The sequence below is a fragment of the Silene latifolia genome, chromosome 9 (genome assembly GCF_048544455.1).
Source record: "Silene latifolia isolate original U9 population chromosome 9, ASM4854445v1, whole genome shotgun sequence".
In the NCBI taxonomy this organism is placed as follows: domain Eukaryota; kingdom Viridiplantae; phylum Streptophyta; class Magnoliopsida; order Caryophyllales; family Caryophyllaceae; genus Silene; species Silene latifolia.
Window position 1 is genome coordinate 191,862,642 of NC_133534.1, and position 22,604 is coordinate 191,885,245.

Sequence of the window (22,604 nt, forward strand, 5' to 3'; positions counted from 1 at the left end):
GATATATCTCGCATGCTGCAACGTTAATGGGCTATTTGCGACCTCCCATGTTCATGGTCGGTTTGGGGAGGTCCCTACTTCACACCTATATTGTAAGTTTTCCGAGTCCCATTCTTCTTTTCCCTTCAGTTTGCCTTCCTTTCCTTGTTTTTGGTACAATGAGGGCATTGTACAGTTTGGTTTGGGGAGGTATGCATCCATATCTGTGTCTGCATGTTGTTTTGTTGCATTTCAGATTGCCTGTTCATCTATTTCCGCATGCATTGTTTCTTTAATTACAAAAATCTCACAAAAATCGTATAAAATTCAAAATAAAAAAAATCACGTTTACTTTTGCATTTAGGTTGAGTCGGAATGTTGAACTTTTATGCTACTTTGAGTCTTTTACCCTTGCCTTGCATATTCTTAACATTTTGTTGGCATGGTGGTGTGCATAATATACGAGTTTTTGGTTTAAATTTATTTGAACGAATAGACTTGACTTTTATATTGGCAAGCTACATTTACATTCTAAGGTTTAGAGCTTGATAAACTGGTGACATTCATGACCAGTTTCATGTAGGAATGTAAGTAGTTACTCCTTATAAGGCATGTAACATCAAATTGCATAGGCATGAATTCAGTCTACTTAGTACATGTATGCATTTGGGTCTGTGGTTGGTGACACATGTTAGGAGAGGCAATCCCCTTTATTTCATTTTACCCATAAGCTTCAAATAGCCTAATTGCCTATTTTGTCCCATATAGCTATAATCTATAATTCTACCTACCCTAGCCGAGCTAGTAATGGTAGCCTTTGGGAATGTTTCATTGCAATGTGGTTTGAAGAGTCAAGGACGAGAACACCTAAGAGGGAGAGGGGGTGAATTAGGTGTCCAATTAAAATTTTTAAGCTTGAATTAAGCTTCTTTGAAATCTAGTAAAATACACTAAACTGATATGGACAATACTTTGATTGATAGAGGTGTTTATACTTATAACTATTTGAGTTAGAAGTATATAAACACGAATTCAGCTCAGTATATGTCACAGTAAAGTCGACTGTTGCAGAGACCAGAAAAGTATGAATGAAAGAGTATTTTTCTTCAACTTAGCAATGAAGATATAAAGTGAATACTTTTTAAGTTGAATACTCTTAGCAATGAAAATCTTAAGTGAATCCCTTTTAAGTTGAAAACTTGAGATACTTATTCGTTTTAAATTCACAAGATTGAATCAATCAGCAGGTCTGAGACAGTATTGTACACTGTGACACAGACAGATTGCGAGATAAACAATATAAAAATAAGGAGAACAAACGTAAAAGTAAATGGGCAAACAAGACGATGTTTAAAAAATTGGTCCAGCCTCTACTCCGAGGCCTACGTCCAACCGTTATTTTATTTCTTGTTTAGAAATTTACTCAAACAACTAAACCCCTTACAATGAAAATAACTCGCCAACCTACTGCGGTTGCACTTGCTTGAAGCTACTCTGCTTTAAGACTTTCGCTTGCTCAAAGCTACTCCGCTTCAAGACTTAAGTTCTATCTCATAGGTTTATAGAATTTTTGAATCTCAATTGTTCACTTATTGAACATGGAGATCATAATTAAGACCTAAACACGAGAATCATGGAACAAGTTCAGATGCCACATTGCAGCGAACTGATACATGGAGATTTACAGCTCTTTTGAAAAACGATTAAAGACTTTTAAAATAGAAAACAGTTTAGCAAATAAGTTGAAGGACAAGAGCTGATGTTTTGCAAAGTGTTTTAACAATTAATGCTCATAAATGTCTTGGGAAATAAATGATGCTAAGACTTTCTATTTATAGTGGAAGTAGTGGTCTTAAGGTGAATACTTTAAGATTAATTAATCACACAATAAAATAACTAGCCTTATTTGATTGTAAGTGTTAGGTGTTGCGTGTAAGTGCAACAACCAGCTTGCTTTACTTCTTATTTCAGTTTTAAAACTTCAACACATTTGACAAGTGACAACTTACCACAAATGGAAGAGTGATTTAGTACTTGACTAAATCAACTTTCCATTTATGTAAAAGTAGATGCACAACTTTAGAGGAGTCAACATGTGAGATTTGCAAATTGATTTTTCAGATTTGTTTTCAAATTGGGATAATTCAAATGTAAAATCTTTGAGAATATGAAATTTGTAAAGATTTTGACACTTAAAACTTTTCGAACAAAAGTTCCTCCATACGGTAGTATCAGAAATCACAGTGCACTGCACTGTTGCATGGTTTTGCAGCCACTTGATGTAAATGAGAATGTTACACTTATTCTTACATTTTTTTGACTAATGCTAGGATCATATCATTGTCTTGACTTCTTGTTGACTTCATTTTTATCATGTTAAGCCGTCTTTGAGAGTCCATTTGGTTGCTTCAATCACTAAGCATTTGTAATCGTTTACAACATTTGACTAAGGCTAAGGGATTTCTTGTCATAACTTCATCTTGATCATTCTTGAACCATCTTTGGAAATTTATTGAGTGCTTCAAATGCTAAATATTATAACTAAGAATCAAACAATTAAATAACAATGAAACTTGGCATCATCAACCAAGTGCGTTCTACCAAATTTCCCCTTTGATGATGACAAGTTTTAATAATGTGTGAAGTTACCCCTTAACCTATGGTTAGCCGGTCTTTAAGGATTCAACATAAAACATACAAAGCATGATCAAGGCATGAAAGAGTCAATATACTTAGTCTAAGTAGAACATCTAATAAAGTTCGCAAGATATATTACGGTGAACGCAAGCCTAAGAGTTAAGGGGTCACACATAAGACATAATTAAACTACTTCCTCCTCTTGACATCATCAAGGGAGGGCAAAACATAGTGACGAACACAGTTTGACATAGTTAAACAACAAACAAGGCAAGGTTCAACAAATAAAATAAGTACGGTTTGCAAAAGAATTTGGAAAACATTAAGCCAAAATGGGTTATGGTAATGGATAACAGAGTTAGAAATGGGTTTAATCAAGGCATCATCAATTTTTTTGGAGCTTTCCCCCTCAAAGTTTGCATAAGTTCCAAAAATTCTTCATTTCAAGTTTGAATTTTCTAAAGTTCCTTATGAGACTACATGTTATCACTAGCCAATTGAGTAATGGCTACAAGAATCTTACCCAAGTTTCAAGGATTAGGAAAAGAGTTGGTGATTAATGATTGTGGATTGGATATTAGATGCACCATTTACCTTGACAGTGGCATAGATCTTCTTCATCCATCACATTTTTTTTTTAATCTTTGAACTTGAACCCCTTTTTCTTTTGTTTGGAAAAAGCTTGGTGACAATGAGCTTATCATGTTAGTTTTCTTCCAAGTCATCATAAGGGATTTCAAAGATTTTCTCATTTGTAGCATGTGGTAAGGGTAATAGGTCAAGACTATTATTAAACATACCATCTTCATTTAAATTACCAACACCTTCATGGATTTCATCTTCATTTTCAACCCCAATATTCTGGTCATCTTCCTCAATTAGAGTTGTGGTTTTCGTCCGTGTCACAGTAACACATGTTGTGGCATTAGTTTTGGGAGGAGAAGTATCCTTGCGTTTCTTAGAGGAAATGGGTACTTCAACATATGTGTTTCCCAACATTTCATTTGTGGCAGCGGATTTAATGGGAGAAGTCATTTGTTTCTTTGAATTTTCTCTTTTTTTTGGGTCATAAGAATCTTGAAGATTTTGAGGTCTCGGTCGGATGAGGGTTTTGAAGGCATTTTTGAATTGTTGATTCAGACGGTTTTAGTGACATGTGGGAGGTGGAGATGTTTGATTTTTGAATGTGGGTTGAGTGGCTCAATGCAACAACAACAACAACAACAACAACAACAACAACTCAAATGCAAGCAAAATTATTCATATTTTTCGAACCATATTTTTGCATGAAGTAAACTAATTAACAACTAGGTTAATCACATGTATGTCCTCATCTTTAGTCAATCATTAAGGAAAATAAAATAATATGAATCACATATCACCCAATAAACCAATTTCCATCCGAAGTTTTACGAATTGTTCTCTTTCAAACGGTTTTGTAAAAATGTCCGCTAATTGATTTTCCGTTCTACAAAAACTAAGACAAATATTCCTTTTTACAACTTGATCACGTAAAAATGATGTCTTATGTCAATATGTTTAGTTTTAGAATGTTGTATTGGATTCTTTGAGGTGTTAATTGCACTAGTGTTATCACAAAATATAGAAGTTGTGTCGAAGATAATACCATAGTTATGCAATTGTTGTCGTACCCAAAGAATTTGTGCGCAATAGAGTACTGCACTGTTGTATTCACTTTCAGCCGTGTATAGTGCAATAACTTCTTGATTCTTGAAGGCCCATGAAATGAGGCAAGGACCCAAGAAAGTGTCAATACTCAATGTGCTCTTCCTATCCATCGTGCTACTCGCAAAAACCTACAAGATCAAGATCCTAATGAGATGGATATCAAAGATATAGGTTTGTGTTCCAATCAAGTACTCAAAAATCCTTTTTAAGTCTTTGAAATGTGATTCCTTAGGACTTGATTGGAAGCAGGAACACAAGCATGCACTAAATTGTATGTTGGGTCGACTAGCGGTTAAATAAAGTAATGAACCAATCATACCTCGATACATAATTTCACTAACACTCTTACCATTTTCGTCTTTGTCAAGATTGATGTTAGAAACCATTGGTGTAGCAAAAGGTTTAACATTAGTCAACCCAAACTTAGCATTTCCTTCAAATACTTTTGTTGATGAATCATTGTACTTTTCTCACTTTGTTTGATTTGAAGACCAAGGAAAAATCCAAGTTCTCTCATCATGGTCATCAAATTCAGAAGTCATTAGATCCAAAAAGTATTTAAAAAGGACGTCATTTGTTGCACAAAAAATAATGTCATCGACATATACTCGCACAAGCAACAGTTCATCGCACTGTGACTTGATAAACAATGTCTTATCAACCAAACCACGTAAAAAAACATTTTCCAATAGAAACTTTGAAAGGCTATCATATCAGGCTCTAGAGCCTGTTTTAAACCATAAAGTGGTTTATCAAGTTTTAAAACGTGGTTATGGAACTCATTATTTATAAAGCCCGATGGTTGTTCGATAAAATCTCTTCTTCAAGATATCCATTTAGGAAATCTGTTTTTACATTCATTTGAAAAGGTTTTTGTCAACATGAGATGCAAAAGCTATAAGCATACGTATGGCTTCAAGCCTAGCTACCGGTTCAAAGGTTTTATCATAATCGATTCCCTCTTATTGGTTAAAACTTTGCACCACTAGTTTAGCTTTGTTCCTTACGATTTCGCTAAAATCATCAAGCTTATTGCGAAAGACCAATGTTGTACCAATTACAGTATATTGGCCTAGGGGTAAGATGACATACCTCATTTCTTTCGAATTGATTTAATTCCTCTTTCATGGTTGTCACCCAGTATGCAACAGTGAGTGCTACTGTGACATTGACAGGTTCAATTTGAGAGAGGAATGCATTAAAGGCACAAAAGTTTTGGAGCAAGGATCTGGTTTTTATTCCAAAATTTAGATTAATGGTTAGATTTGAGAGAGGGTGAGCTTTGGTGTTTCCTTTTTTTTTGAATAAGTGGGTTTGAGGAATCGATTTATTCTTGTGTAACAGTCGAGGTGACTGTTGCATGGGGATTATTTGAGGGGGGTGATTGTGGTTCGTTTATTATTTGGTTGGGCTATTCTTCACCATCCACATTCCCCCTGGATGATCTAGCATCTTCTTGTGTTGGAGGACGATTAGTTCTCCCTAAATTTTGGACATCATTCTCAGGCAACAGTGGCTCCAACTGTTGCTCAGCCTCTTCCACCACTTGATCCATATCTTAACAATTGATCCCAATTTCGAAATCATCACCCTAATCTTCTTCAGCCTGTTCATTAGACACAAAAAGAACTAGATTCGTCAAATATGAAATGAATGCTTTCTTTCATTTTAATGGTTCTTTTATTGTGCACTTTTTAAGTCATGTTATGATCTGAATATCCAATAAAGACGACCTCGTCACTATGAACATCGAACTTATCCAAGTTGTCATTCACATTTTTTTGAACAAAGTATTTGCAGCCAAAACATCTTAAAAGGGAATATTGGAATTTCTTCTTTTCAGCAAATCGTAGGGAGTTTTATTAAGAATTTTACGTATCATAACATGGTTATAAATTAAGCATAAAAGTGTTGATGGCTTTAAAAAATAACTTCTTTGGCAACTTACTACTTAGAAACATGGTCATAACCATATTTTCAAGATACGGTTCATACGTTTAACAACCTCATTTTGTTGAGGTGTTTTACGTTGAGAAAGTTATGGCTAACACCATGTTCATCACAATGGGTTTCAAATGATTAATTATTAAACTTCGTTCTATGATCGGGTCTAAAAAAAATCAAATTTATTTTAGACATTTTTCAACCAAATAAGAAATTCATCAAATGTTCCATCTTTTAAAGATCAAGTAAAGTAGCCAAACATAAAAATTCATCAACAAACATGCACAACAACCGACTTCTACCTCTACTTTTAATATACATTGCTCCATACAAGTCTATACAAAAGAGTTTTAGAGGTTTAGAAGTACTAACAAAATTAATTTTTGGATTCAAGGAGCAACTTACTTGTTTTACTCTAGCACAATCATCATACATCTCTTTAAAATTGAATTTTAATGTTAGGAATGTGATCAATAAGGTCAAGCTTTCTAAGAATGTTCAATGTTCTAACGTTTACATTACCTAATTGTTTATGTTAAAGTCACGAGTCATTCTTTAAGACACACATACAAAACATGATTGGATCGGACAATGAACAAAAATTAGTCAAGTAAACATCATTGGCATGTTTTCCTTCAAGAACAAGTTCCCTTATTTTTGCATCAATAATTCTACATTCACTAACAAGAAATTCAACAACATTATAATGATCACACAAATAAGAGACACTAAGAAGATTGTGCTTCAAACCTTTGACAAGCAACACTTTTTCGACACGTTGTGACGATGACTTACCAACTTTTCAATACCAACAATTTCACCTCTTTTGTTATGGTCAAACGTCATGGTGCCACCTTTGTAGGCTTCTAGTGAGAAGGATTGGCTTTCACTTCCGTCCACAATCAAAGTACCAATTGCTGCTACCTCTCACTAATGCCTTTCACAAATCAAACATTTAGTTTAGGAACCCAAATTAATTTGGGTCCCTTCTTGTGAATCATATCCTTTACCAAGTCTTTTCGGATCCACACTTGCTTGACAACCTTAATGTTTATTTCAATGCCATTTATTCTTTTTGTACAACCATTAAATTCATGACCAGTCTTGCCACAATACTTGTAAATAACATATTCAAGAAATCCATCATGTTTTCTTCTTCGGAAATCTTTTTTACTTGGTTCTTGGTTTCGAATGCAACAGTGCATGTCACTGTTGTATTTGAAATCGAGTCCATCATTCTTTTCACTTTGTTGCGACTGACTTGTAAAAAACTTTAAAATAGTTTGACTTCCTTCCTTTTTTTTGTAAAACTCTTTTGCATCATTTAACTCTTTGTTTAAAATCTCAATTTTGGCAAGATAGTCAAGATTTAATGTTTGCACATTTTCAAAGACACTATTAGCATGACTTGTTTCATTGTGTAGCATTTCTCCTGATTTTTCAAGTTCTTTAAGACGGCTTTTACAAGAGGTTAGGTCAATTAAAAGTGAGTCACGTTCTTGTGTTAACATAGAAACATGTTCGGTGTAAGACTCATTTTTATTTTCAGCATCATATGTCACAGTGGGTGTCTCTGTGACATTCTACAGTTTGACCTTATTTACAAGAATCAGATTTTGCCTTTTCAGTTTCCTTACTTCTTTCTCAAAATAAGGTGAAATGTTATTTTGTTAAAGCTCATTTAGACACTCTCTTAGACCAATATTTTCCTTGGCTATGTTTTCAATTTCAATTTGCATAGCTTCAAGTTTATTGTTTTGAACACGACATTTATCAATGAATTTATCTAAGAGTAAACATACTTTGTTTTTGGAGAAGGATCGAACCTTTGTCTTGAGATGATTTACCTTATCTTCAGAGTTGGAATCAGAATCATCGGGATGAGCCATAAGACATTTGAATGTGTCTCTTTTTGAAGACCTAAGGGCATCATTATTAAGACGAGTAGAAAGACACAACTTGGCATCCAATTCTTCCTCAAGGATCTCGTCCTCATCGGAATCGGACATTCCCCAAACAGTACACATTACTTTATTCTTGTATTCCTTTTTAGCCAAGTAACATTTTTCTTTAGATTTGATGTTACTCCACTTTGGACATTCATTCATTTGGTGACCTTTTTGGTCACATTTAATACAACCAACAATGGAAGTAGATCTCTTCTTTGAAAAATGTTTCTTACTAGAATTGTTGTTTTACCTCTTAGGATTATGACCATCAACTATATCCGCATATTTTTTGTGAACATTGCAAACTCTCGTCTCCATCATCTTCCTCATTACTTGAGGTTGATTTGAGAGCAATCCCTCTTACTTTAGAGCTTTCACCAAAACGTTTCATGAGAGTTAACTCATGAGCTATAAGTGAGCCCATTAGTTCATTGAGCGTTACAGTGGATAACTCTTTCGCCTCCTCAATAGCCGTAACCTTCGGTTGCCATATTTCTGTTAAACTTCGAAGGATTTTACGGACTATATCCTCAGATTCAAAATTTCTACCAAGACTCTTAAGCTCATTAACAATACTAGAAAAGCGAAAGAAAAGACTATTAATTGACTCGTCTTTCATCATATTGAACATCTTATATTGTTGTATAAGAAGGTCAATACGATGCACTTGAGACGTCCCCTCATAAGCAAGGCTTAAGGTGTCCCAAATTTCTTTGGCCGAGGTAAATCCGGAAATCCGGTTTACTTCTTGCTCACCAATGCCATTTTAAAGAATGGACATGGCTTTTGAGTTTTTCTCGACCTTTCTATAATCAGCCTCGGCATACTTATCCTCACTTTTTGGGGCACTAGTACCATTAGCACTAGTAACCGTTATAGCAAGGGGCCCTTTTTGGATTAACAACCAACACTCATAATTCGTACTCTTAACATAGTGTTCCATGCAATTTTTCCACCATGAATAGTTATCCCCAATGAAGATAGGATGCTTAGTATGTTTCTCATCCATGACTATAGGATCAACTCTTTGGTAATTAACCAATAACAAGAGCACATGGCTCTGATACCAATTGAAGAGTCGAGGACGAGAACACCTAAGAGGGGGAGGGGGTGAATTAGGTGTCCAATTAAAATTTTTAAGCTTGAATTAAGCTTCTTTGAAATCTAGGACAATAGAATATACTAACATGGACAATACTTTGATTGATAGAGGTGTTTATACTTAGAACTATTTGAGTTAGAAGTATATACACACGAATTCAGCTCAGTATATGTCACAGTAAAGTCGACTGTTGCAGAGACCAGAAAAGTATGAATAAAAGAGTATTTTTCTTCAACTTAGCAATGAAGATATAAAGTGAGTACTTTTTAAGTTGAATACTCTTAGCAATGAAAATCTTAAGTGAATCCCTTTTAAGTTGAAACTTGAGATACTTAATTGTTTTAAGTTCACAATATTGAATCAATCAGCAGGTCTAAGACACAGTATTGAACACTGTAAAATAGACAGATTGCGAGATAAACAATATAAAAATAAGGATAACAAACGTAAAAGTAAATGAGCAAACAAGACGATGTTTAAAAAATTGGTTCAGCCTCTACTCCGAGGCCTACGTCCAACCGTTATTTTATTTCTTGTTTAGAAATTTACTCAAACAACTAAACCCCTTACAATGACAATAACTCGCCAACCTAATATAAAAAATTATCAATATAAAAAAAATTCAAGGGTTAGTTGATAAACAGTATCAATATAAGGACCTTTTTTCATAATAAGTATCAACATAATCAATAATAAGTAATCAATACCAAAATATTAACTTTTTTTTCTACGATCGGTACTAAGTCGCCTGAAAATCTAATCTCAACCTACTTGAAAAAGTCCAAAAAGCCATCATTCAAGTAAAATCTCCACTCACCCACTTCCAAAATCTCTCTCATAGATGAAAACGACTTTAGAGTAGGAAAACAATTAGAGTAAGAAGGCGACTTGGTACCTATCGTAGAAAAAAGTTAATATTTTGGTAGTGATGACTAATTATTGATTATGTTGGTATTGATTATAAAAAGATGACTAAAGTTGGTAGTTTTTCACAATTTACCCAAAATTCAATATGGAGAAATTTTTTTCATTGAAAATTAGTACATCACATCGAAAATATAGAAATTATAATAATTTAAAGTCACATGTGCAAATAATGTGAAAAATTTAAGAAAAAAAAGATAAATCATAACAAAGAGAAATTAGTTTAAGAAAATAAGCGATTCTGTTGTACGACACTGTTTTTCGTGTTTTCTTAGTAAAAAGTGACTACTTTTTGGTTAATAGTGACCAATTTGGGGGGAAAAAGACCTTAAGTTATAAAAAGTGGTCATTATTTTACCAAAAAATGGTTAATTTTTCATATGTAGGTACGGCGGTCATACAATAGCATTTGCGTAAAAAAATATACGAAAAAATGAGTACAAGAGAAATGAAAATAAGAATGTCGATAAACTATAAAAGTAAAAAATGTTAGGAAAACACGATAAAGTTTACTTTTTAGAGAAAATGGTTTTGCTAAGTTGGACAAAAAAATTACGTCAAAATTATTAGTCGGGAGGGTAACATCGAAAATTTGATTGTTTTGGCCTAAATAATGTTTTTCCCGCAAAAATTCGTAAATCATGTAACATTTTTGTAATTAAATAGTACTAAAGGTATATTTTGAAAGAAACAAATAAACTTAAAATGATTCAAAGTAATAATTATATCAACAAAGTTAACTTTCAGTTTCGGTAGCACATCAAAAGAACTCTACAGTTAAGCGTGCTCAGGTGAGAGTAGTGTTGGGATGGGTGACCTCCTGAGAAGCCTCTTTGATGGGCGCGAGTGCATGACCGGTGAAACCAACGAACGTTTAAATGAGTCGAGTTAACTAGCGAAACCATTACCGAGATTGTCACAATTCCATATATGATAAAATATCGATCGTGAAAAAAAATTATTTAACATTTTATTTATTTAATTTCATATAAATTTTTTTTTGCCACGGGAATTGTTTTTTGGCCACGGGAAATTTTTTGGCCACGGAAGTTATTGGTCACGAGAGAATCCGTGGCCAAAAATTTAATAGTTGCCACGTTCTTGTTTTTCCCGTGGCTATCTCTTTGCCACGGCCACTTGCGTCACGGAAGGTATTCCCGTGGCCAAATGATTTAGCCACGGAAATTTAACACTTGCGCCACGAATTTAACCGTGCCCCAAGTGCTCATTTGTAGTAGTGTGATTTTTCAGATTTGTTTTCAAACTGGGATAATTCAAATGTAAAATCTTTGAGAATATGAAATTTGTAAAGATTTTGACACTTAAAACTTTTCGAACAAAAGTTCCTCCATACGGTAGTATCAGAAACTACAATGCAATGCACTGTTGCATGGTTTTGCAGCGACTTGACGTAAATGAGAATATTACACTTACTCTTACATTTTTCGACTAATGCTAGGATCATATCATTGTCTTGACTTCTTGTTGACTTCATCTTGATCATGTTAAGCCGTCTTTGAGAGTCCATTTGATTGCTTCAATCACTAAGCATTTGAAATCGTTTATAATATTTGACTAAGTCTAAGGGATTTCTTGTCATAATTTCATCTTGATCATTCTTGAACCATCTTTGGAAATTCATTTAGTGCTTCGAATGCTAAACATTATAACTAAGAAACAAATAATTAAATAACAATGAAACTTGGCATCATCAACCAAGTGTGTTCTAACATGGTTATATCTCCTTTGAGAAGTTGGCGGAAATGTTGAAGGTAATGAAAAGAAAAAATTGCGAAAAATTGAGAAAAAAGAAATATGAAAAAAAAAGAAAGATTATGAAAAAAATCATGAGCTGAAAAATTTTATATTGCGATTTTTTCTCCCATGTTATATTTTTATTTTATGGGGAGTTGACGATATTATGGTGATTAGTGAGTTTGTATGCTGCAAATTGGCACTGTCTTGCATTGATATATATTGAGTATAAAGTTGGGAAGTTTTTAAATTTGGAACCGTTGTTGCTAGCTTGGCTATTAGCTCCACATCTCCAAATTTATTTTAGCCCCTTCTTACCCATTACCTCACTTACCCAAATATAAGTCCTCGGCAAGTGTCTTGGTCATTAGTTGGTTAGAATGTATGTACGGTTACAGAGATTTTATTCATGTTAGATTGCATGCATGTTCTTATAGGTCGAGTTAGGTGAGTATGTCTACTTCTTTCTATCTCTTACTAATATTCTCACCTTGTGCTTAATTTGTGTGATGAGTGACTTGTGAGAGTCCGATATTTATGAGTCTTGCAAGGTCGATGGTTCAATAGTTTAAAGCATTGAGTTAACTCATTTGCATTTACTTATCGCCACTTTGTTAGTTGTTGCAATTAAATTGGTTTGGGTGGACAATTTGTAGCTGATGAGTTGGTGTTGTTCCATTAGTTGTCTTTAGTTGCATTCATAGTTTGCTTGAGGACAGGCAAAGGTTTGGTTTGGGGAGATTTGATGCGTGTATTTTATATAAGGTTCTTACCTCATATTCACACGCATTTCTATGTTATTTATGTGGTATCTAGATACAAATGCCCCGAATAGTATACTTTGGTTTATCTTGTATTATTGCAGGTATGAACTGGAAAGGAGCGAAATCGATCCTAAACCTGTCCCAATATCATGCATTTAGGAAAGCAGGAATCAGAGCTTGGAATCTGTCACTTGGAGATGCGTGAAGTGGCCTCGGAAGGTGTTCAAGAAATCCACCCATGCTGATATAGCTCGATCGACCCATTTGGCTACTTAAAATGGTCGATCGAATGCTTTATTCTCTTGGAATTCCTCGATCGAGTTCTGCCTTTACTCGATCGAGATGGCCGTCTTTTGAAGTCTTCGATCGAGCACCCTGTTTACTTGATCAAACGGTTTGCCGAGTTTCATCCTAGATCGAGTGGTTTCATTTCACTCGATCGAGAGCTTTGGTCTTTTATGCGGATTTTGAGTTAATTTTGAGATTTCCTTTGGTAATTAGGAATAAATAAGTATGACGACAATCATTAGGGCGGGGCTCTCTCTCTCTCTGCTTCTCTTCTTCGACTTCTCTCTCCCTCACTCTCTCTTAGAACTTTACACTTGAAAACCTAATTCTATATTGCTCTTCCCTTGTAATCAGTATTCTCTACTCTTAATTAATTATTTTTGTTTTATTGTTCTCATTCCTTTAAATTCCTTGCTTTTCTTATTCTCTTCTTAGTTTATTAATTATGTTTAATTCTTATAGTTTATGTATTTTTGATGTTTGTTCAATAATTATGCATAGCTAATTCCCTTGTTAGGACAAAGGGGAGCCATGATATTAAGGAGATCATGAAAGGTGATTAGGGTTTAGTGTGAATTAGATATGTGTTCTTAATCACTGCAATTAATTGTACTTATCTGCTTGAGTCGATGCAATTAGATGATTAACTCTGGTACACCTTGACCTAGATCGGAAGATTGGAAGGGGTAAGATCTGCAGTGAACATTGTATTCTAATGAGGGCGGAAGCTAAGTTAGTAATGTTTTAGGGCGAATAGCGGACCGAAAGGACCTTTTCACTACCCTGCAGACCGAATTTGCCTTGACCTAAGACCCTAGACTCGACTCCTTGAGAATCATGGTGAACCGATTGTCCTAGCTGTTTCTTTCTACTGTTTTTCTCTTTACTTTATTCGTCTTTTAATCTCCATAGATTATAACAAACCTTTAAAACCCCCAAGAAATAGTTACTCAGACGGACTTAGTTTAGCATACATTTTTCCATCTCCCTATGGAGATCGACCCTACTTCCACTAGCTTCTGTTAGTTGTTTTAGGTATTTATTTTTGGTACTAAACGACAGTATCATTAATTATAAAGATTAGATTAAAATAAGTGTTGTTAGTTATGAAGATTAGATTAAAATAAGTGTTAATTAATATTGGGGTTATTCCCAATACTACTCCCGCCAAAACCGAAAAAGTCCCTCCCATTATTCCCTCCAAGTTTCCCTCCAAACAAAAAAAGAATCTTTGACTCACCTTTACACGTGGCGCGCGCTGATTGACCCGTGTACCAAGGCCTTGTACACGCCGTGTATTCCTAGCATCCTTGATATAATCTAGAAATAAGGACTCAATGTATTTCCGTGAAGCAATAAGGACCTCTGCCAACTTTTCCGCCAACTATTTCTTTTTATTGAAAGATTGCCGTCAACTATTTCACTCAATGTTCATTGTACACTGTTTTTTGAATTAATAATTTTGTAACACCCCATTATCTGTCTAATCTATTTTATTATCGTGTCTTGATATGTCTTGATATTAGTTATTACCCTAATTAGGATTTAGGGGTGAGCAACTTTAGGTCCGGACCGAAAAATGGATCGGACCGAATGAACCCGGACCAAAATTTTTTTAGGTCCGGTCCTCGGTTTACATTAGGTTTTGGTATCACACACAAAAGAAAAACGGAATGCATTAAGATTAACAATCGGTTTGTCCCATTTATGCGGAAATGGATCCTCTCCATTTCCTCTCACAATCTCTTTAAATAATGATTTCCCCTTTCACTCTCATTTTCCTTTATCTTTATGCGTAAATTTAGATTCGGATCATTGATAGGAACTTGTTTCTCCATTTCTTTAGAGCAAGTCCAATGGTAGGCTATTTGCTACTAGTTTGATAAATCCACATCACATTTTAAGCCATAACAATTTTAAGCTACCATATTTTTTTTTTTTTTTTTTTTTTTTGACAGCTGTAAATAAAGGTTTCACAGTTTCATGGCTTGCTTCGCAAGATTATGCGCAATGCCATTTAAACGCCTTGGAATAAAATTAAAACATAAGCAATGAAAAAAGCTAAAAGACGAACGAATGTCCTCTAGAATGCCCGTAATCCTGTGATCATCCTTGTCAGCTCCTGCTAATTGGTTGATAAGTTGCAAGCAGTCCGAAGAGATGTCCAGATGAAGATGTCGCCACTCTTGTGCCCATAGTACTATATCTCGAACCCCCATGGCTTCAGCCTGTAGTGCCGATTCCGCTCTCGTGCGCACTTGTCTCCGTCCCAGTTCACTTCCCATATCATCATAAGCAATCCACCCGAAGGCCGCCTCAAAATTCCTGTTCCAGCTAGCATCTACCTTCACCCGTATCACCGCACATCCGTTTGGCATGCCGAGAATACACACCGGGTGACCATCTCGAATAGTCAAAGATTCCTCTTGAAGAGTCCCTTCCTCATCTGATCTCCTGCTACCTTGGCCCATTTTTTTATCAAGGGACTTCCTCAGTATGTTCACTCGTTCTCGGATAGCCCGATAGATCATATTGGTGATAATATGCGAGTTGACATCTTGATCCTGGAATCTGATCCTATTTCGCGTAGTCCATAAGGCCCATAATGTAGCCACGAAAGAAATCACTTGATAGATCCCCTCTTCCTTTTTGGCTAAATAGCGGATCCAGTTGCAAATCCAATCAGAGATAGAGACGCCCTCGGCTCCTTCTACCCGAATGCCTAAATCAGAGCCTGCCCAGATTCGACTTGAGAAACCGCAGTCGTGGAAAAGATGCTCAGGCGTTTCCAAAGCCTGTTGACCCCTGCCACACATACCGCATGATGGATCCACGTCAATACTCCGCTTGTAGAATTCATGCCCAGTCGGTAAAACATTGGTAATAATTTTCCATATGAGAAGCTTCCACATCTGTGGAATTGGCAACTTCCAAAGTATTGTCCGACAAAAGAGTCGGCTTCGATCATTGAGTCTACTTTTGTCTTTAACAGTTCCTACTCTGATCATGTAATCCTCAAAGATTATTCCGTAGGCACTCTTCACCGTAAAGACACCCGACGTCATGTGGGGCCAATAAATCTTATCCCTGAGTCTTACTTCACAACGCGGTATAGCCAATATCCGCATAGTCCATTCTTCCGTGAAAAGACTCTTTATGATGCCTTCATTCCAGTTACCATCAGATAGTAGAAGATCCCTTACCTGTAAGTTAGCAAGGTGACTGGTGTTGAGACCTAGCCATTCATTTTTGGGTTCCGGCCTTTCTCCCCCCACCCACCTTTCCGTCCACACGTTTATCTTCGAGGCGATACCAGGCTTCCAGCCGATATTCTCCAGCACAAAAGATAGCCCATGGAGGATGCTACGTACTCCCCAAGAGCATCCAGTACCCCTGATTGGATGTATCCCATGCTGAAAAGTTGCTGTCCCAAAGATCTTTTGTCGGAAAATCCTGCAAAAAAGAGAGTTCTCGCGAGATACAAGTCGCCATCCATGTTTGGCCAAAAGAGCTTGATTGAGGCATTGAACATTCCGAATGCCAAGCCCACCCGCACTCTTCGGCAAACTTAGGAAATTTTTGCTACACCAGTGGAGTTTATTCCCCAACTTACATCCCGCCCACCAAAATTGTGTCAAAATAGAATTAATCTTTTTTGCCACACTTACCGGAACTTTGAAGACCGATAGAAAGTAGTTTGAGAGATTGGATAGAACCGATGAAATCAGAGTAAGTCGTCCTGCTGGTGATAGAAAAATCCCATTCCATGAAGAAATACGTCTGGTGACATGATCAATAATGGCAGCAAAAATCCCTTTCTTAGACTCTTTAAATTCCGCCGGGATCCCAAGATATTTCCCAATTCCATTATTCTTCTTGATATTGAATGCTTTCATAATCTTCTGGGCCTTAATCAGAGTGGTATTCTGACTAAAGAGAATTCCCGATTTTTCCACATTTATTTTTTGCCCTGACGCATTACAGTAATCATTGATAATATGCACCAGATGGGCTACAGTATCCTCTTTATCCTTGAAAAAGAAAATTGAATCATCCGCAAAGAAGAGGTGTGTAATTGGTCGCACTTCCCTAACTAATTGAATTCCATGAATCAGCCTTAGCTCATTAGCTTGTGCAATATTTCGGGAAAGGACTTCCATGCATAGAATGAACAGGTATGGGGATAGGGGATCACCTTGTCGAAGGCCGCACTGAGGTTTGAATTGTGGTAGTGGGATCCCATTCATCAGAATTTCATAGCTCACTGAAGTAACGCAATTCATCATAAGCGTTATCAATGATTGAGGGAATCCATACCTCACCAAGACCGCTTCCAAGAAATCCCATCTAACTCGGTCGTACGCCTTACTCATATCCGCTTTAAAAGCACATAAAGCTTGCCGTCCATACCGGTGTATCGTTATTTTATTAATGGCCTCATGAGCCACGAGGATATTGTCACTAATGCTCCTGCCTGGGAGAAAAGCATTTTGTGTTTCGCTGACCAGGGAACCCATCACCCTTGCCAAGCGATTAGCAATACATTTTGTCACAATCCTCATCGTCACATTACAAAGACTAATGGGGCGGTAATCCGAAACTTCTTCCGGGCTCTCTTTTTTTGGAATAAGAGTGATAAAGGTCCTATTAAGTTCCCGTAACACCCTGCCGGAGTTAAGAATGGATAAAATAGCCTTCGTAACATCACCTTTGACCATAGACCAACACCTTTGGAAGAAGACAGCAGGAATACCATCAGGTCCCGGAGCTTTGAGTGCACCCATTTGAAAAACCGCAGTGCGCACCTCCTTAGCTGTAAAAGGTCTGCTAAGGCGGTCCATATCATCCTGGGAGAAAGAGTGATCAAGAGGCTGAAGCAAATCCTCGAAAACTGAACGATCTCTCCACTCCACATTAACATTCGAGGATAAATATAGATCCATAAAGGTATTGGTTGATTCCACATTAAGCTACCATATTATTCCAATGGTTTACCTAACTTTCATAAATTTTATTTAATTAATTAAAACATGTAACTAATTTTCCTATTGGTTGATTTTAAGTTGTGGGCCACTTTAAACTACAATCTTCATGAGGCTAATTGCTTAAATCAAGCCATTCTACATGGCTATCTCCAACGGTTTAGCCACTAGCTTGCAATTTTATGAAATTGCAAGCAAGTCCTTATGCTAAACCATTGGACTTGCTCTTATTGGAAATGGAGAGAAAATGAGCTCCATTGATACAAGTGGTGTTATGTACCCGTTTTGTTTAAGTACTTACTGTTTTTACCCCTAACGACCTGTCCCGATCTATAACCCGTTTTTGACACTTTAACCCGACTCATATTTGATATGACCGATATCTTGCTCATGGCTCTTTCGAATAATGCAATTCAAGTAATTTTCAAGCTTCGGTCCGAAACTAAATCATTTTGTCATTTTCGTGAACTCGTTATGATCGATAACCTAGCAGTCCACCACACCAAACACATCATTGCAATGGACGGATTCAAATTTCACAAAAATTAAGTTATGGCATTATACTTATGTGGTAGCAGGATACTGGGTTTATGTGGCACTAAGTATTAAATCATTATAGAGTTGAGATATGTTGAACCACTAACGAAACACAAAATCTCATTATAGACGGCACATATCCATCTATAACTAAAGACGGGTCAAATACAATACTAAATTCCTAATAGGACAAGCAATAAGTGGGGTGGTGGGAGCCAAAAATGTCACCACTTTCAAGCTATTTGACCCGTCTTTAGCTATAAGACTAGCTGCTAACGAAAATAGAAGAGAGTGAGGATGAGGTTAATTAATTAATATGGGTAGTTTTTGATTTTTTGTATAATGTAGACATAGATTGTAGATGGAAAACAAAAGTTAACAGAAATCGTTAGGTGAGGTCCTTAAAACTCTCTAACTATAATTTAGGTCCTTAAAAGCATTCTTTTGTGATACTTTGGGTCCTTCTTGTATACTTTACTCGTATTATTCCGGGTAATGATGAATTGGTTTCCCACTTCCGTGGAAAAGGTGGCAATCGGGTCATTCAGATTGGTTATGGGTTGTGTCAGTCACGGGTCGGTTACAGTTCACGTCGGATTGTCTTCAGGTAGGGTCATCAACGCATGGCAACTCTGGTCAGGTCATCAGCGGGTCAATACCGGGTAAGGTTATCAACATATATTTTATCTTATTTTTTGTGTGGAAACAAGAACAGTATCTTAAGGTACCCTGAAGGTCGTAACTACCCTCCTACACTTTGTGATCCACTCTTTAATTCAAGGTTTTGAGCCACGGTTGTAGATACATAATGTAATAAATAACGCATTTATTTAAGTTCATTGCATTGCAAGAGAGCAAGTGAGGGAGGGTTACTAATTGTAATTGTATTTTGATTGTGATTAGAGAATAGAAATCAAGTGTGGGGACGTGTTTTTTCTAAGCTAATCGAGCCTAGAGGATCCTAGTCCATGCTAGGACGATCAAATAAAGGGAAAAATCAAAGTTAAAGGAGGATCCCCACGAGTTCAGCATGAACTCGTGGGAGTTGAAGCATAGGAGAACAAAAGATGGCCCCTTATCAGCCAACTCGAGCGAGCTCGACTGTAGATTTCCCCGCTGCTGTTAAACTCGCACGATTCCTCAGAGATCTAGAGTGAGTCCATCAATGCCACGTGTTTTTAATCACGAGAATACTCCTCTTCTTTCCTCACTTCTATTTCACAATCAAAACACAGAACATCCTTCTCTGTCTATTCTACCCAAAACTCATCATCAAAAACACCATTTCCCCCACCAAAATCATCAAACAACCATCACAAACTTGATTTTTCTAAAATTAAAACAATCCATCACCAATTATTAAATCAACCAAAATTTGCCCCAACCAGCTCTAGGGTTTGGGTATTTCGAAAAAGTGCAAATTGGTTGATTTAAGGTTTGAATTTGGAAGCAAAAAGGCATTAACAAGACTAATTGGTACTAGTATCATCAAGGCTTGGAAGAAATTCCATCTTAATCAAAGGAGTATTCATCAAATGGCAAGAACAAAAGGGAAGGGACAAGCACCAAGTGCTCCTAATCTATCAGAGAGACAAAGGTCTTGGTATCAAAGGCAATTGTTGTTCGAGGAGCGGGTTATACAGAGTTGGAAGCAACCTCTATTCCGGAAGTTGCTCAACTAGAAGGTTTGTATGCCAAGATGCCTTAACTAATCTTCGAGTCCTAGAACAAACCAAAGACTTCTTCAAATCAATGGGATTAGGCACAGTTTTTTATATGAACGAGTTAACATACCCTTCCCTTACCCTTGAATTCATTAGTTCAATAAAATTCTCCAAAGTGGAGGATAGGAGTTACATTGAATTCCGATTAGAAAATGTGTCTATAACAATGGACAAATCGGAATTTGGAGATGTATTTGGGATTGTGCCTCTAAGGCATTGGATCAAAAAGCCTCATGAATTTGATGGTAAATCGATATAGAGAGATATATCCAGGCGAGAATTGACGGTTTATAAAGAATGTCATTCACTTTATGTCCACCATCCGGTTATAAGGTATTGGCATAAGTTTGTCTCAAACACCCTTATTGCAAGAAAAGAAGCAAATCACTTCACCGAGCTTGACCTTGCTTACCTTGAATCCCGCTTGAACGTTTATGGTGTTGAAAAATGTGTCATCAACAATAGTGCGATCACGTGATTTAAATATCACAATTAAATCTCATATTAAGAATACGTGAGAGATGATTTATTATATAATCAACTGATCGTCATTAATCGGTAATGATTGGCTGACTAGAGTTTGACATTACTGTCGTGTGACGGTGGTGGTCAGTTGATCCCTTAACGTCACACCTAAAGGACAATTCTCTTAATGGATAAATTGATTAATTGTATGACAATACAAGGTAATCAATTCCTTAAAATTAAACAATTTACTTGTGAGAGAGAATATTGATATCTTATTGTAATGAGATTAAATAAGATTTGTTTTAATAATAAAAATGCTTTATTACTAAAAATTTTTATTGTTTGAGAAGCGATAGAGATATGAATGAATGGTTAATTATAATTACAAGATATTATGAATTATAATTATATGACCCATTTTATTTATGTGATCAAGGATCACTAGTCAATTTGTTGTATGTAATTTAATTAATTTGTAAAATGATATTTATGTGATAAATATGCATTAAATTAATTAATAATATACTACATACTACATGTGACATATTGTGTGATAAATTATAAATTGACAAAATAAAATGGTGGTCCATTTTATGTGTATGGACCGAATAGAGGGAGTAGTGATGGTGTGAGGTTGATTTATTTTATGATAAATAATTATAGCTATATGCTTTATAGCCTTACACCTACACTTACATGTCTTACACATTTAATGCATTGTGAAGACAAAAAGAAAATGGCACAAGATGCCTTCCTTGGCCTCTTCCCACCGGTTGCATGCTCTCTATATGAGAACATTTTGTTCTCATTTTACTTAACTCATTCATTCATATTTTTCCTACATGCAAGAACTCTTATTCTCTCCATCTCTCTAAAACAAGGTTTTGAGATTCACAATCATTTGTTCATCCATTCTAATATCACAATAAGATTACTAGTATAGTAATAGTAACAATATTAGAATCATTTTAAGGGTACTAGTATAATAATCTAGTTAATTAGTATACTATTTTAAGGGTAAGTCTTGGGTGCAACACTAAGGAGTGGCTTCTATACTTGGAGTATTTGGAGGATCATCCTTATATTCATTATAGCTCAAGAACAAATGAAGGTAGGAGACCTTACTTGTGCCCACAAATCCGAAATTTACAATGTAAGGGACATTGTTTTCTTATAAATCTTTCCTCTTGTTATGCATGCACTAGATCTAAAGAACAAATAATTAACAAGTTAATTAGTTCACTATTAGAGGAGTCTAATAATAGGTATATGAACCTAACAAGTGGTATCAGAGCATAGGATGTTGCATGCATAATCGGTTAATGTTTTTCCGAGTTAAAAAGTTAACATATAAAACTAAAAATGTGTGATTTATAAGTATAAGCCACGAAATTATCATGCATGTTATATATTATGGTCCTAAAATATTTTTAGGTCATTTTTTCGATTTATGGAAATTTATTGCTCATTTTAATGATTTTTGGTCATTTTATTACATTTTTATTACTAAAATGGGAATTAAGATGCTAAAAATAGTTAAACTAAGTCTATGACCTTAAAAATTTTATATGACCTCACATGAATATTTTACAAGTTGTTTGTAAAATCTCGTATTAATTGGATTAATATTGCATGATTTATGATTTTTATGAGTAAAAATGGATTAAAAGAGGTAAAATGATTAAAAATAGTTAAATTTCGAATTAGGCCATGATATTTTAATATATTGTCACATGCATAATTTACAGAGTGTATGTAAATTTTGAGATTAATTTATCTCTTTTAGCATGATTTATGAATTTTTAGAGTAAAAATGCCATAAATAGTGACTATTTTATCATAAATAGCTAAAACGATTTGCA

The 22,604-nt window shown here is 35.6% G+C and overlaps 1 protein-coding gene across 1 annotated transcript; it reads right to left on the bottom strand.

Annotated features, from left to right (window-relative positions):
- Positions 1-15,004: 15,004 nt before the first annotated feature.
- Positions 15,005-17,974, bottom strand: LOC141602043 (uncharacterized). Its single transcript, XM_074422352.1, has one exon. It carries the CDS (start codon positions 17,972-17,974, stop codon positions 15,005-15,007), a length of 2,970 nt encoding a protein of 989 aa, XP_074278453.1.
- Between the last annotated feature and the right edge of the window lie 4,630 nt (positions 17,975-22,604).

Excerpts from the sequence above, each read along its gene's own strand:
- LOC141602043 (XM_074422352.1), bottom strand. The coding sequence starts at position 17,974 with ATGGATCTATATTTATCCTCGAATGTTAATGTGGAGTGGAGAGATCGT.